This window comes from Rhododendron vialii, chromosome 12a (genome assembly GCF_030253575.1).
Source record: "Rhododendron vialii isolate Sample 1 chromosome 12a, ASM3025357v1".
Lineage (NCBI taxonomy): Eukaryota > Viridiplantae > Streptophyta > Magnoliopsida > Ericales > Ericaceae > Rhododendron > Rhododendron vialii.
In genome coordinates, this window is record NC_080568.1 from 29,803,266 (window position 1) to 29,818,065 (window position 14,800).

The 14,800-nt window shown below is 36.9% G+C and overlaps 1 protein-coding gene across 1 annotated transcript; it reads right to left on the reverse strand.

Moving 5' to 3' along the window:
- Positions 1–4,788: 4,788 nt before the first annotated feature.
- On the reverse strand, positions 4,789–8,064 carry LOC131311694 (probable pectate lyase 5). The gene is made up of 4 exons (XM_058339240.1): positions 7,856–8,064; positions 6,505–7,245; positions 5,944–6,082; positions 4,789–5,182 (listed from the first exon to the last, which is right to left on the reverse strand). The coding sequence occupies exons 1-4, from the start codon at positions 7,966–7,968 to the stop codon at positions 4,961–4,963; spliced, it is 1,215 nt and encodes a 404-aa protein (XP_058195223.1). The 5' UTR covers positions 7,969–8,064; the 3' UTR covers positions 4,789–4,960.
- Between the last annotated feature and the right edge of the window lie 6,736 nt (positions 8,065–14,800).

Sequence of the window (14,800 nt, forward strand, 5' to 3'; positions counted from 1 at the left end):
TCAGTGAGCTTATTTATTGATCAAGCTCAAGGTAGGTTGATTCAACATTAATTTATTTTAACTAATTCCTTACCCGAGAATGGTTCTGTGCACCATCCGAGCCGTCTGTTCGGCACTCCAACAGTCCGTATCTCATTTCGGCCCCGTGTAGCATCTGAGTTGTTTAATGTTTAGATGAAATATGGATCCTTGGATTGTCGAACGGACGGCTCGTGCACCAATTGCACAGGATGCCCCCGAGTATATAGAATGCTCCATTTTCCACTCTGTCATGAGTCAAGGTAAGAGCCATGGGTCAAGGTTAGACTTTATGTAGCAGCATCAAACATGTTGCGTTGATATGCACTATATACATACAAGTAAGCATTGAGAGCCTCAAGCGTTAGTCCAGTTGAATGGTGATTTTGTTCCTCGCACGATATACCAGGTTCGATTTTTGGGGTCGGGCCGCAACATAGCATAATCTCACTTTGGTTCCCCCTCAGTTTGGCAAGATTACCACTTTAGTCTCTCCGCTTCCAACTTTGCTTGCCTCATTAATAGTTGATGGCATGGCAGCTTCACTCAAATGCAAGGGGTTGACCGTCACAGTCGAAAGCGAAATGATCAAATTGAAAGGGGAAGGGTCATGGTATGATGAAAAAGATCTTGCTTCACAACAAAGCAACTTGCATTTATAGAATTCTAACCCTTCCATCAATTCAAAATTAGGGTTTAATCTTTGTCAAATGATAACGTCAAAATTATTTTTGTTAATGTCCAAACTTAAAAGGACTCGTATCATGTGTAGAATACAAGGTTCTTGTGCATTAGTCAATTATTGACATAAGGGGTGCAAACGAGCCAAGCTGAGCTTTATAGGGTTTGATCTCGGCTCTTTTGCTAAATGAACCAAAACCTCGAGTTTGGGCTCAGCTCGTTTATAGCCCGGTTCATTTACTTAATAAGCCTCTATAAACGAGCCGAACTTTTTCGAGTCGAGCTTTATAGTGTTGGGATCGACTTGTTGACTAAATGAGGCTTAAACTCGAGCTCGAGCTCAGTTCGTTTACTAAACAAGTTGAATTGAGCCGAGTCTCGAGATGCACTGTTCGTTTGTCAATTTCACATGAACAAAGCAGTTCAGATTTTATCACTTTCCGTAAATCTTAATTGGTGCCCGTGATCAGCCGCGCATTGCGGACACCGGCTTCAACATCTGAAAAGGTATCAATCTTCATTTTGTTAGGTCTATTTTTGCTAGTTGTCTGCCACATGGTGTGAAAAGCTCTTTATCCATTTCATAACTGCAAAGTTCAAGTAATTGAATCAGCCCCGCAATCAATGTTTTGATGTTGAGCTCTTTGATGGAGGTTTTTTCTTTATTTAATAACTGGATATCGGGCCAACTTGCACGCACGTCCACTAATTCCAGGATCGTAAAGTTAACGATTGGGCAAACTCTCCAATGGCTCCAAAATTTAGAATGTTTGACCTATGCAGAATTTGAACATATATATGACCTCATGGAAGACATACTTATTTGTTTTCTCATTCATGCATGGCCAATATCTTGAGGTAGAGAAACCAATGCATACAGATTTAAAGTCAACTAGTAATTCACAATGTTTATGACCTTTTAAGTCCTTTTTCACATCAGCCCAAGCTCTATTCTGCAGTGCACACAACCACATGACATGGCATTTCTGCTATCAAAAAATACAAGAACTGCACCCCCTTACACATCCATTTACGCACCAGCACTCGCAGGTGTGTGGGGCCCACATACATTGCACACATCCAGTGCACACGCTTGTGATCGTGTGGATGTGTAAATGGCTGGAGTTCTAGCATTGCTCTTCTGCTATATGGCATGGCTTGGGAGAATTGATGGCATTTGTCTGGAAGCTCACAATTGCTTTTATATATTGTAGCCTTTTCATTAGTACTATTTTCTTCTCGGCATAGAAAAGAACTTATCATCATCATTTGATTGTGTCATCGCATGGTGCTGCATGTTTTCTGATCAATTTCTCGTGCCTTGCAACCTACGTGAGTTTCTATGGTTTTCTTTTCTAATCGGAGCAAATCGGGAAAGGCTTAACGGGTGTGAATACACCCAAAGACGAAGAAGAGCGTAGTAAACGACGAAATACTTATGGCAAAGATACGGAAGTACAGAACCTTCGTGAAGCAACTTATTAGCGTTTTTTTTTCCTTCTTGTTGTGCCTTTTCTTCCGTATTATGAGCACTAGAGATCGATTTTCATAATTTCCAATCTTATTTCTTGGCCTGCAGACAGAACCGGAAAAGTATCGAATGTTGATGCAACTTTTTTTTACTTTAATTTTGGAGGTAACTTTTGGTGCAGCTCTGTCTAAAGAAGATCTCAATGGCATGTGCTTTTCTTTCCCCCTTTTGTCCCATCAAATCCCTAATTTCCTCTCTGTTAAATGCTTCAATGGCCCCTACCCAACCGACTTTGGGCCCTGTACTCTATAACTCCATAACTACTGTCAACTTTCTACTGGAAAACCACTGCACATGTGGTTTCTACTGGAAAACCACTGCACATGCGGTTAGTTCGTTACGCTTCCTTGCAAGGTATAGGTCCTCAGTTCGAGTGCTCATCGAAAAGGTACTCGAGTCATGTTCTAACCACTCGCCGGAAAAAAAGAAAAAGAAAGAAGAAGCTCTCTACTGCATTTACATTTAACTTTAAAATTTATTATAATGAATTTGTGGGGGTGAGTTGGGTTAAAAACTTAAAGAGCATTGGTTTGTTAATGGTCAAAATGGTTAGGAGGTGTCTGATGGGGCCCTTGATAACTACTACAGTATACGGTTGTGTTTGGCTTAATCAATCTTCTGGCAATTAAATTTGTATTAAAAAATAGAGAGAAACTTATTTACGGAGGTTCCGTCCATTCATGCAATTAATGGTTGAGATTCGTTTTCAATTTTGACTAGTCACAATTAATTGTTATTAGGGGTGAAAAATTGACGGGTTTGGGCAAAAATTGGTAAATTGCAAGTGGGTAGAGTCTTTAATGGGTCATTGATCCATTAATTATGAGTCTAATTATTCATACCCAACTCAACCCATTTATTTAAAAACAAACCCTATCCGTCCATTAGCCCGATTACATACTATATACTAAAATGATCATATTACCCTTGTAAATTTAAAGGACTAAAATACCATGTACACTAAAATTACCATACTATCCATCTACTGTAAAAATGACCAAATTATCTCTGTACATTTAATTATCATATTGATCACTCTTATTTGTTACAAACGGGTGGGCAATAATTGGTCTAATTATAAAGAAAGAAAGCTTCACTTCCACTTCCTTTTTGTAGTCTCTGGAAAGACCAAAATAATTCTTTGCATTTTTTCATTTTCTGGTTCTTTCAACTACTGGTGGACAAAAGTCTCTGGAGGGAGTCCCTGAGTTGAAGTCAGAGAATGAAGTTGGAAAATGACTAGCAGCCACTTTTTTTTTTAGCAGTGTGGCCACGTCTACATTGGTATAATCAATGGTCCAAGTTTTATACTAGATGAGATAGTCCAAATCTGGACCATACGTTAGAATAATCAATGATTCAGATTTGTTCAAAAAAAAATTTTCCCTCAAAGATCCTTATTGTTAAGGCGGTAAGAGACAAGTCTTTGAGCAAATTCGAACCATTAATTGCAACAAATAGCAATGAATAATCCAGATTTAGACTGCCTTGTCCAGTCCAAATTAAATACCAGATAGAGTCAAATTCTGTATGAAATTTACCCACATTGAATGGCGCAAACACAAAATTATTTGAATCTGTATCCAATTTTGTAGGCTCTTTAGGTCCTCTACCATCTCTAGATCATCCCATTCGTTTTTCTTGTGGCAAAGTAACAAAAAAATGATCGATCAAATTTGAAACCTTAAACAGGAGTCCCCCTTGAATGCATGGATAGTGCTAAACACAAATTTGGGGGGGGGGGGGGGGGGGGGGGGGTTGGGTTGTGGGGTGAGAGGTGACAGAGGGAGGAGAATCAGGAGTAGACTAATGAAGGGTTTTTGTCAATGAAGGTTTTTTTTGTCATATTCATGAGTTATTGAATCATTTAAGTTGATCCAATTAATAACTGAGTTAGATGGGTTTGACCCATTTTAACCTAACTAATAATTGGGCTGTGTTGGGTCTGTTTTGTAGTGGGTGGGTTTGGGATGATTAATGAGTTTGGGTTTAATTTGTCATCCCTAATTTTTACCAATCACAATTGGTTTTCAATTCGGACTGTTCAAAAATATGTTGGACGCGCGCGATTGAATTCCGTAAATCATTTGTTACGAAAAGCTCCGTAAAGAAGTTTTTATGTTAAAAAATTCCATGCATTGAGCCCAGCGATGACCTCTGATTTGTATTCCTTTCTACTCAAGTTCATTCACTTTTATATAGTGTTTCCGTTTTGCAGCAGCTCAACTTCCCTAATCACTGAATTCATTTTATTGGTATTTCTCACTTGACTTACTATCTGTGTCTGTTTCTCTTGTCCTCCAAGCACTTTGTTCTTACACAACACATCTATATTGACGAATATATGTCTGTGGATGGCTTCAAGTACGGGTAATTCATTAGTACATGCATATTGGGCATAATAACGAATTTGACCGTGATATCATGACGTAACAGTGTCATGACTGGACAGGAATATAAAATAGCTGTTGTGACTACAATTTAAAATTTTGTTACCCTTGCATTCCATGTTATTTTGGAGAGAGAGAGAGAGAGAGAGAGAGAGAGAGATAGATAGATTCATAAATCATAAGTATTAGATATCCTAGCAGTAGATATTGGACTTCTTGTGCCCTACTTTTCCCTCCTCTCTAGTCCAATTTCCTCTATTTTCTGCTAACTTGGTGCCAAATTAGAATTTTCAAAACACCCCCAAATTTTCCAAAGCAAAAAAATGGGGTCGGGTTTCGATCAACAGCGGGAACCCTTTCTGCAGTTCAGTGCACCTGCGCCGATTGTCATTGAACCGACGACGGAAGATGGCCTTGCACCCAAACTTGAGGCTCTGGCATAACTTGATGAAGCTCCAGCACCAGATGGGGTGAAATATGCGCCGTTCAACATCAGGTCTCCTTCTGATCTCCAATTCCAGTGCTTCCATTTACTCTCTGGTGCATCCTCATGTTTGGTCACCTAGTAAAATATAAAAATGATGGAAAAACATTTAATTTTTTGAATAATTTCATTGGAAAATATTCACCTAGTAGTGTTTGAATTTACCTAAGGATATCAGGGAAAATCACTATCACCTTTTTTACTAGAAAACTAGGGGATATCTAGCATATTTTTTTTGGGCTTTATACATTACATATCTTCCTTTGTCTCATAATTTTAATCCTTTTTAGAAAATTGTGTCATTTTTTGAATTCAAAACTATAAATAAATTGTGTATAAGCTATTGAATTTTTTTTTTTTTAAGAAAGGCTTTCCATAGAGTATTAAAATAATGGCTCGAGAGAATATTTTATTGAATTTTTTTATTAAGAAAATGGCATGACTTTTTCATAAAGTGCTAAAATAACGGGACTAAGGGAGTCCATGAGGCGAAAAAAACCCGAGTTTGATTATGAATTAAAAAAATTGCATGGAACCATTGTATCGAAAACCCTTTTTCCTACATTTTTTTGCAGTCAAACTCGCTGATAAATTTAGTTTGACAAATGTCAAATCATGTGATTGAGAAAGAAGAAAAAGAGTTTTGAGGATAAGCGAGGTGTTGCCTTGTTTGAAAGAAACAAGGAATGAGGCCTTTAAAAGGACTCGACGAAGAACCTTAAGATTGATCTTCTAAATATTAGTTAAAGTATGAGTAAGCTATGGTTCAAACACATAAGAACATCAAAAAGTAAAATGGACAAAAGAAACAAGGAATGAATATGGTATATTTGTCTCACCTCTTTGCTGAATCTGTTATTAGGGGCAAGAAATCTGTTGCCTTGGCTATTGATAGTGGGGGAAGCACTCCCTCCAATGGCATACATTTCCCAATGGGTGTAGTCATTGTTCACCACATGGAAGTAACCATGTCTACATCTGCATGTGTCAAGAAAACATCATTAATAATAAAATCTAGCGGCGTCTATTACATTTAAAAATGAGAGAAGCACAGCGAGAGTCGTGTCATTCTATACGAACATTCTGTTTCGACACGTTACGCTGTGATTCATCGTTGTGTAACAAAAATGACATGTACTCTCCTCACCATATCATTTCTCAAAACCCATTTTAGTAACCCAATATGTTTTTTTCTAATCATAAATACACTTTTTAGTCCTTCCTTATGAAAAGGGTTCTTTCTCATAATGAAATTGAAAAATAAGTTTCAAAATCGGTCATCAAACAAAATTTCACGAAAAAGAAAGTGTTCGCAATGTCTAATCCTTCTTCCGTATTTGATTTTATTTATAACTCGGGTATCCCGACCCAACTTACGCATTCTTGATTTGGTACTTTACCTTGGCATTCTTTGAACAAGACCTTCCCCAAAGTGATTAAAAGCAATCGTGACTTGCATATTCTTATCCTGAGAATACGAATCGCTGTGGCCCAGCAGCATGACCTTGTCATGGTGCGTCATGTAATTGTTCGAAATGGTGATAGCCGTGGACCCATGAATCGCATCAATCAGCCCGTCCTTACAGTTCGACAACGAGCAATGGTCCACCCACACGTGGCTGCCCCCGAAGATCGACACCCCGTCGCCGTCCGATACCGTCCTCCACCCGTAGTGCCGAGGGGAGTCCCGCACCATAGCGTTCCCTCCCTGCTTGCAATCGTGGATGTTGATCCCGTGTATGATGATGTTGGTCACGAATTGCACGGTGATGCACGGCCCTCCCGCAATGTGGACGCTCGATCCCCGGCCGTCGATCGTCTTGAACGAGTTCATGATCAGTTCTTCCTTCAGTTTGATCACCATGTCGCGCGCGAAGATGATCCACAGCGGCTCGTCTTGGATGACTGCGTGGCGGAGGGTCCCGGGTTTGGGGTTCACCACGTCGTGGTCGCTGGAGTCGGTGACCACGTAGATTTTACCGTCTCGTCCTCCAACGGCATTCTTGCCGAACCCAATGGCGCAGTCGGCGAGCCGCTGGCGGTTTTTCTCCCACTTTGAGTCGCACCGCCAGCAATCGTCGATGGGATTTCCGGTCCCGCATGAAAAATATCCCAAGTTCCTCCTCGATGCATTGATGCTCCTGTACATGAGAAAATGTTACGCATTCAAATATTAATAGTGTAGGAAATTTGACAGTGGAGATTTTGTAAATATTTAGAATCTAAATTTCTAGATTCAAAAATTACAAAAGACTACTAGCTTTCGTATGGCATTATTTATCATAATAATACTATGATTGGTTAATTAATTGGAACGAAATGGCCACTTTTTGGAAGCTCGTTTCCTTTCAATTGTTTAAAAAATGACGGAATGTACTTCTTCTTTTTTTAAAAAAGAAAAAAGAAGAAGCATCATTCAGCATTTTAGGGTCTTTCCATTTTTTTGTTAATCATTTCACCCAAACAAACACTACCTCTGAGTATTTTACTTATAATTAACTACCTAGGTACATTAATGAAGTCATTTTGGTAGTATACATACGTACATAAACAGTATTTGGTTTTTGTTTAATTCGATAGGCTATCAATTTAATTGGGACCCCGTAAACAGGTGGTGATAGGCTATCAATTTAATTGGGACCCTGTAAACAAGTGGTGAAATTAGTTTCCAAGAATCAATCGAGAATGCGTAAACTAACTCGGACACTTGAGTTATAATAAAAATAATGTCGAGATTACGTATACTCTTACCTGTGTACATCTTGTACTACTAGCTCAGGGTCTTGAACTTCTGAGGAGGAAATGAGTGCGGGGGTTAGGACAGAGAGGAGGAAGATGAGAGAGAGGAGTGAAGGACTTGCCATTTCCCACTCTGTCTCTCTCTCTCTCACTCTCTCTGTGTGTGGGGTAGAGAGAGAAAGCTAGAGACAGTGGGATGGGGGATACCGGGATAGGATGATCACTTGGGAGGACTAAAATGGAGGGTATATATAAAGGGCTTAGACTGAACACGTGGGGTCATGCACCGCAGCGGCTTCGTGATTACTGGTTTTACGGGGGATTCCCTTTTTTTACGGGGGGATTCCCTTTTGCCCCTTTGGCCTTTGGTCGGTTTTTTGGTAGCTAAAGGCAAAAGCCCATTGATGATATAACTCCAGACACAATTGTATTTACATGTAACTGTGTGATACACATCAGTCCACAAACATCAAACGGTTGTAGCACTAGCACTAGGAGCACAATACGACTCCGAACACAACTATATTCAGAGCCGTTAGATGTTTGTGAGCTCACGTACATCGAACAACTTCGGATACAATTATGTCCGGAATTGTGTTTGCAATATAGTTCAAAGTCCATATTAGTTGTAGGCTTGTGCCACTACAGTTGACAGTTTATCACTCTCTCTCGAGATCCCTAATGTGTATAAGAGTTTGAAATTTTCAAGGTGCTATCAATTTTTATGGGTCAGTCTATATACGCAGTTGTGTTCCGACTTTTAAATGGTCCCCTCATTGTTAAAGGTGAAATTAATCTTCTAAACTTAGTTGAGGTGCGTATAAACTTAACCGAAGATTATTATAAAAAATGCATTGCCCAACCATAAACTGGGACTCTGTAGCTTCTCTATCTTCGATTTAAATTTCTCATGGTATAATTTCTTCGCCATGCACATTGGTTTCTTGTTTTGTTTTTTTATCAGAAAAATGGTGGGAGGAGGCAACCAGCGTAGCAATCTCCCTTGGGCGTGACCATAAGAGCTCCTTACCCGTTGTAGAATGTCTGGTTCAAGCCATAGCTATTGTCCGTGAGAACAGGCTGTCACCATAACACCACCTAGGTACAGAATGACAAGTGAACAAATCCCACATTCCATTGTCACTGACAAGACTCGAACCGGAGTCCTGCCTAGGAATAAAGGAGGCTTTTGCCATCCAAGCTACCACCATCGGTGGTGCCATACACATTGGTTGATTAGCTCAATTTTGTATTGGAAGTTTTACATCTCCATTCTCCAACCTCTTTAATTCCCACCTTGAAGTTTCTCAACTTTCTATTTGTTCTCAAGTAGATCACACCCCACCATCTCTGACTTTTTTTAATTAGACCACCTAAATGATTATATCATTGACTATCGTTGTATTGATACTGTGGTCGACAGTGGTCTACCCAATTCAGAACACATCGAATAATTATAAATAACGGAGACATTCCAAATCGAATAGCATGTCAACAATATTATGAGACGGATGAAGTAATTGCTTTCAAACATATGAACATCACAATTATGGTATGTATTCGGAGAAAATATTCCGAAAAGATCGTTCACAGAAATAAAACTATATACATGGATGAAATTCATTTCGGATGTGATTCATACAACACGAGTTCGCTGTGAGATTTACCCCCTACATTGATGTGGGTTAAAAATTCGTTCGAGTACAAAATGTTTTTGGAAATTGATAGGACATCATGGTGTTCATAAGTGAGATTTTTGTACAAAACCCCAGGATTTCCCCTCCTGTTTGTACAAGTAACAATTTCACCAAATTCAATTCTCTTATTACCTATAAGGTGAGCACGATATGACTCAACGAAAATCATTAGAGAGAAGATAGATGTTTTTAGCCACTCATTAATGAAAGCAGTACATTGGTCATTTTTAATTGCTAGACTAATTTGTCTGCAGGGGATAAAGTGTTGAGGAATATTGTTTCGGGATCGTGGAGCACTCCAATTATGGATGACAAATGTGATTTTCAAAGTTTTACCGTCGTTTTATCTCTAAATTTCCAATCACGATATTTCTTCACGCAAATATATCAATCAAATTAACAAGGCTATAATATCAACAGTTTCGATCGTTATTCGGGTACGCCTATAATATAAACGGGCCCTTATTACTTAGGGGACAAAATATCAACTAATCACTACGGTCATGCATGTGCTTGGGTTATGGTTTTAATCATACCAGGCGTTTAATGTCTCGCCAGGTCTCATCATATTTTGTTTATTTCACTTTAACTACTAGTAGTAAGTGCTTTTGGACCTGGTGCGCGCAGGCCAGGGCTAAAATTAAACTTACACCATCATTGTTCGCCATTTAATTAAAACTTGTTCAAATATCGTTCACACCAAGTAAGCATCATATTCATAGGATATTGATTGAAACGTTTTTAGAAAGCCTTCATTGTTAAAATTAAAACAAATGGGCAATTGACGGAAAAACGAGGCCCATACTATGGTTGAGTCGGAGTTGATTCCTTTTTTTATATCATTAAATATGGATTCGATTTTGCTTAAAATAATTTTTTACCGATGAGCACAAAATATTGACACATAGAAGCTTCATATCATATGCGTTAGTCTTTAATTGCGCGTAATTGGTTATGATTATCATCTTTCTGTGAATTATTATTTTTTGCAGGAAAAGATGATAATAATATTATGTGAGCCGTTCAACTTAATTAATTAGCACAATTACTCTTTTTACTCTTCAGCCACCAGATTAGGTTGGAATTGCAATTAGGTGGCCTTTGGTTGCTCATGATGGGCCAAAGAGGAAACTTTAATGTGGTTAGTATTTTGGTAAGGAAATTAACAATAGCCGACTAATTAGAGTTGGGGCAGTGTTTATATAAGGATTAGCAGGGTTTTGTTTTGGAGGCATTCACGGCTTTGGAGGAACGAAGACCACGGCTGTGGCTGGAAAAAGAGGGGAAAAAAAACCTCGCTCGGTGAGAGAGGCTAGACGACTTTTAGACGAGGGTTGAGGATGCATGAAACCCTCATGTTTTTTGGTAATTATTTGGTTAGTTACTCTTTATTTACTTTCTGAATCCATGCTTTAATTAATCGAACAATCATTCTTGTCTCATCAGAATAATGTTAGTAATTTTGGATACGGATTCAATCATGTTTTTTCCATGAGCTGTTATTCAACTTTTGATTTCAAGCACCGGATATCTTTGTGATTTATTTTCGAATGGATACGTACGATTTTTTTTGGTCTTGAACATTAAGGCGAGGAAGAGTGTACATAAGTTGTTTTTCTAAGAGGTCGTAACGAGGATATTTTCCACGGTAATAGAGTTTAGACCACCAAATTATTGGGAAGAAAAGTAGGGAAATAAATAAGAATTCGTTAGTAATCGCTATATATGACTACATGATCAGTACTGTAGATTCTGAATCCTTTGTTTGGATCCCTTTTTGAAGAAAAAAAAAATTTCAACTCAAAAAATACTTAAAGAGACAATGTGGAACAAGTTTCAGAGGCAAAAAAAACTTGGCTTGCGAGACCACCGTAGATCTACCTTTGAAATAGGAGTTAATATCGAAGGAATCATTCATTCTCAGACAATAACAATAACCAAGGTTTTAACCTACGTAAAATATAGTATATCGGAGCATCTCTAGATTTTAGTCTTTTATTGACATAAAACTCAAAATTTGAGGGAGAGTGATTAAAAAAATCTCTAATCAATCTTGCTAACCTCCATCCACTGAGCGAAAGATAATAAGTGTATAATGACAAACAGATTTGGATATCAATATATATTTTACCGATATCAATACATTTTTTTCGAATGTTGATACACTTTTTATCTAGTATCCTACAGTTAATGGGCGGAGGTTAGCATTTTTCTTATGATAAGAAAAGACAACCAAACATGAAACTTGCCATCTTGTATCTCAATTTGTTTCTTATTCCGTTCACTTTCCTCTTAAAATAAGTACTCATTTTTTAAATTAAATCTTATATATTGTGAGAGAATAACCTTTTTGATAAATTTGAAAATAAATACTTAAAAATAAGAACTTTTATCTATTGGAATGACTTGTATAGTTACTATATATTAGTTGAAGCTTCTACGTAAATTTTCAGTTACAACCAAGCAGATAAGTCTGGGTTCATGGGCCGTGAGACCCAGCCCGTAGAACTGGCGTTCCTACTTCACTTACGTGGGCCAGAATCAGAAATAGGCCCAATAATCCAACACAACACCGATTTGTATCACTTATTACTTTCTTGGGCTGGGCTGGACGGCAGCCACGACTACTTTTAAATCGGGCTTGTCGGGACCCACCACCCGGGCTTGGATAAACCGCAAATCCTGTAGTCAATGGTCAAGGACCCACTATAATTAAGGCAGACTTATTGAAAATTTATAAATCTGAAATTTATTTTGATATTTTTTATTTTTTGTTTAGTTTTTTGTTGTAATTTTTAGACTAACTTGTTCGTCTTTATCGATAAAGTATAAAAATATGGACTCATGTTGAAATAATTCAAATAAAACGGTATTTTAGACAAATAAGATAGTTGTTTGATACTTTTTCGTCTTTAGTAAACTTTTTTTTTTTGGTTTTCCGTTATAATTCTATACTTTTTAGACTTCTCTTGTCGAGATAGATGATTAATCCCAAAAAATCACTCAAATCTAATAAAAATTCAGAAAATAATTAAGTTTAGAAGAAGGAAATTGATTTTCGTAATCCACTTTGTACGCAGGCGCTTCATGTACAAAGTGGAACGCCTGCGTACAAAAATGAAGAGCCAAAATCAGCATCCTATACAGAGTACGGGAATAGTTTAGGGCTAGTTCTAGAACACCTTCTTAAAAAATAAGTATTTATTTCATATTTTTAAATTAAAAAATAATGTAGATAAGAATTTTTTTTTTGTCACTGTATCTTTTGAGATCTTTGAAAGAAAATCTATATTACGTATTTTTAGATTTCAATAAGCTTATTATTTTTTAACTTAAAATTACATTCTTAAAAATATAAAGACTTATTTCTCGTTCGGGAACCTCTGCGCTAAGGATCCGGGGGCTTTGCTGTGCCATGAGGCACAGTAGCGCCTACCCACACCCAAAACTGTGCCGTTTTGAATATAAAAAAATTTTAAGTTATCTATTTGCAATCCCAGAAACGTGATTATAAGAGCTTTAGAGATAAAATTTAATTATGTCTTTTTAGAATAATATGATCAGAATAAAAATATCTTTACACTGGTTCAACCTGATTGAAAATTGGATCAGTTAATTTTTTGACCATATTTTTTAATATATAAACGTTCTAAAAAAATTAAGTGCTCAAATTTTTAATCCGTTTGAACAAGTACGAAGATCTTATTATTCTGAACATATTATTCTAAAAAGGCATAATTAACTTTTGTCTTTAAGATTTTAATAATCGTGTTTCTGTTCCACAAGATTCTAAATAAATAGCATATACTTAATTATGAGAATTCTAGAGATAAAAGTTAATTATGATCCTTTAAAATAATACGTTCAGAATAATAAGATCTTCGTACTTATTCAAACGGATTAAAAGTTTGAGCACTTAATTTTTTTAGAACGTTTATCTATTAAAAAATATAGTTAAAAAATTAACTGATTCAATTTTCAATCAGATTGAACCAGTGTAAAGATGTTATTCTGATCATATTATTCTAAAGAGGCGTAATTAAATTTTATCTCTAAAGCTCTCATAATCACGTTTCTGCTCTATAAAATTGCAAAAAAATCTTAAAATTTTTTTTATTCAAAACGGCACAGTTTTGGGAGTGGGTAAGCGCTACTGTGCCTCGCCCCCGGATCCCTGCGCTAAATTTTTTGTGGTCAAAACAGTCCCCGGGAAAACGGAAAACGGGAAGGACCACACTATAGGAGCCACTCGCTGCGCTGGAACTCGTAAATCCCCCGGTCTTTCGGGTCCTTTGGAAAATTCGGAGAATTTATTTTCCGAGCGTGTCGTGCACGTGCTTTGCAAACAGTGGGACGTGCTAGAGTAGTGATTTCTTCCCCAAGACCAGAGTTGCAGCTTTTTGGCACCCGCCTCTCCCCCTCTCTCTCTCTTCCTTCATTTCTTCTCATCGTTTTAATGAGTATATGTTTTTTTGGAAAATTCTAACATTACACTTGCTTACAATTTTACATACCCATTCATACACACATATTCATAAAAGGGTGGGACCCATATACATTGAGTGTATAATGTGTGTGAAATTCATCTTTATTGTGAGTGTAGGTATATAAATGAATGTGTAAATAGATATGGTAGTATAATGATTGATGTTTTTTTTAATCCGCAATTTTTATAGGAGTATATTACATCGTTTGTCTTGACCACTAAAATTCATACTTCCTTTTTTTTTTTTTTTAAATGCACTTTATTTTTTGTATTAAAAGACTAAAAAAATGGAGTGTAATTATAAAAAAATGAGCTTAAAATTCATTTTTTTAAATTATAAAATGCAAGCTAAAGACACCAAAAGAAAGTCTTTTTTCATCTTTTCCCAATTTTTTGTTTATACTTTCGAACGTTTTTCAATTAGAGTAGAAAAAAGTTGGCCAAAATCTTGTCAAAATTAAAATAAAATAACCAAAAACACCCAGTGAAAAGATCCTAAGTTTTAGGCAAAACGGGTCATACTCCCTTTCTGATATAGATAAGACTTATCATCAATAATTCAAAATAAACTCTACACGTAATTGTGTTCATAATCGTTCAATGCTCATGAACCAATGTATTCAGAGGTTACTCATGGGGTGTTCGGCCACCAACTTATTTGTTTTTCCACTTCTCATTTTCAACTTCTGGGTGTTTGCAAAACTTATTTTGGAAAAATGAGTTTTTGTTTTTAACAATAGAGACGAAAAGTGAGAAATAGGAAAAAATGTACTT

Excerpts from the sequence above, each read along its gene's own strand:
- LOC131311694 (XM_058339240.1), bottom strand. The coding sequence starts at position 7,968 with ATGGCAAGTCCTTCACTCCTCTCTCTCATCTTCCTCCTCTCTGTCCTA. Across the intron at positions 7,246-7,855 it reads GTAGTACAAGATGTACACAG|GAGCATCAATGCATCGAGGA; the intron begins GTAAGAGTATAC and ends TCTCATGTACAG. Across the intron at positions 5,183-5,943 it reads ATAACAGATTCAGCAAAGAG|GTGACCAAACATGAGGATGC; the intron begins GTGAGACAAATA and ends ATATTTTACTAG.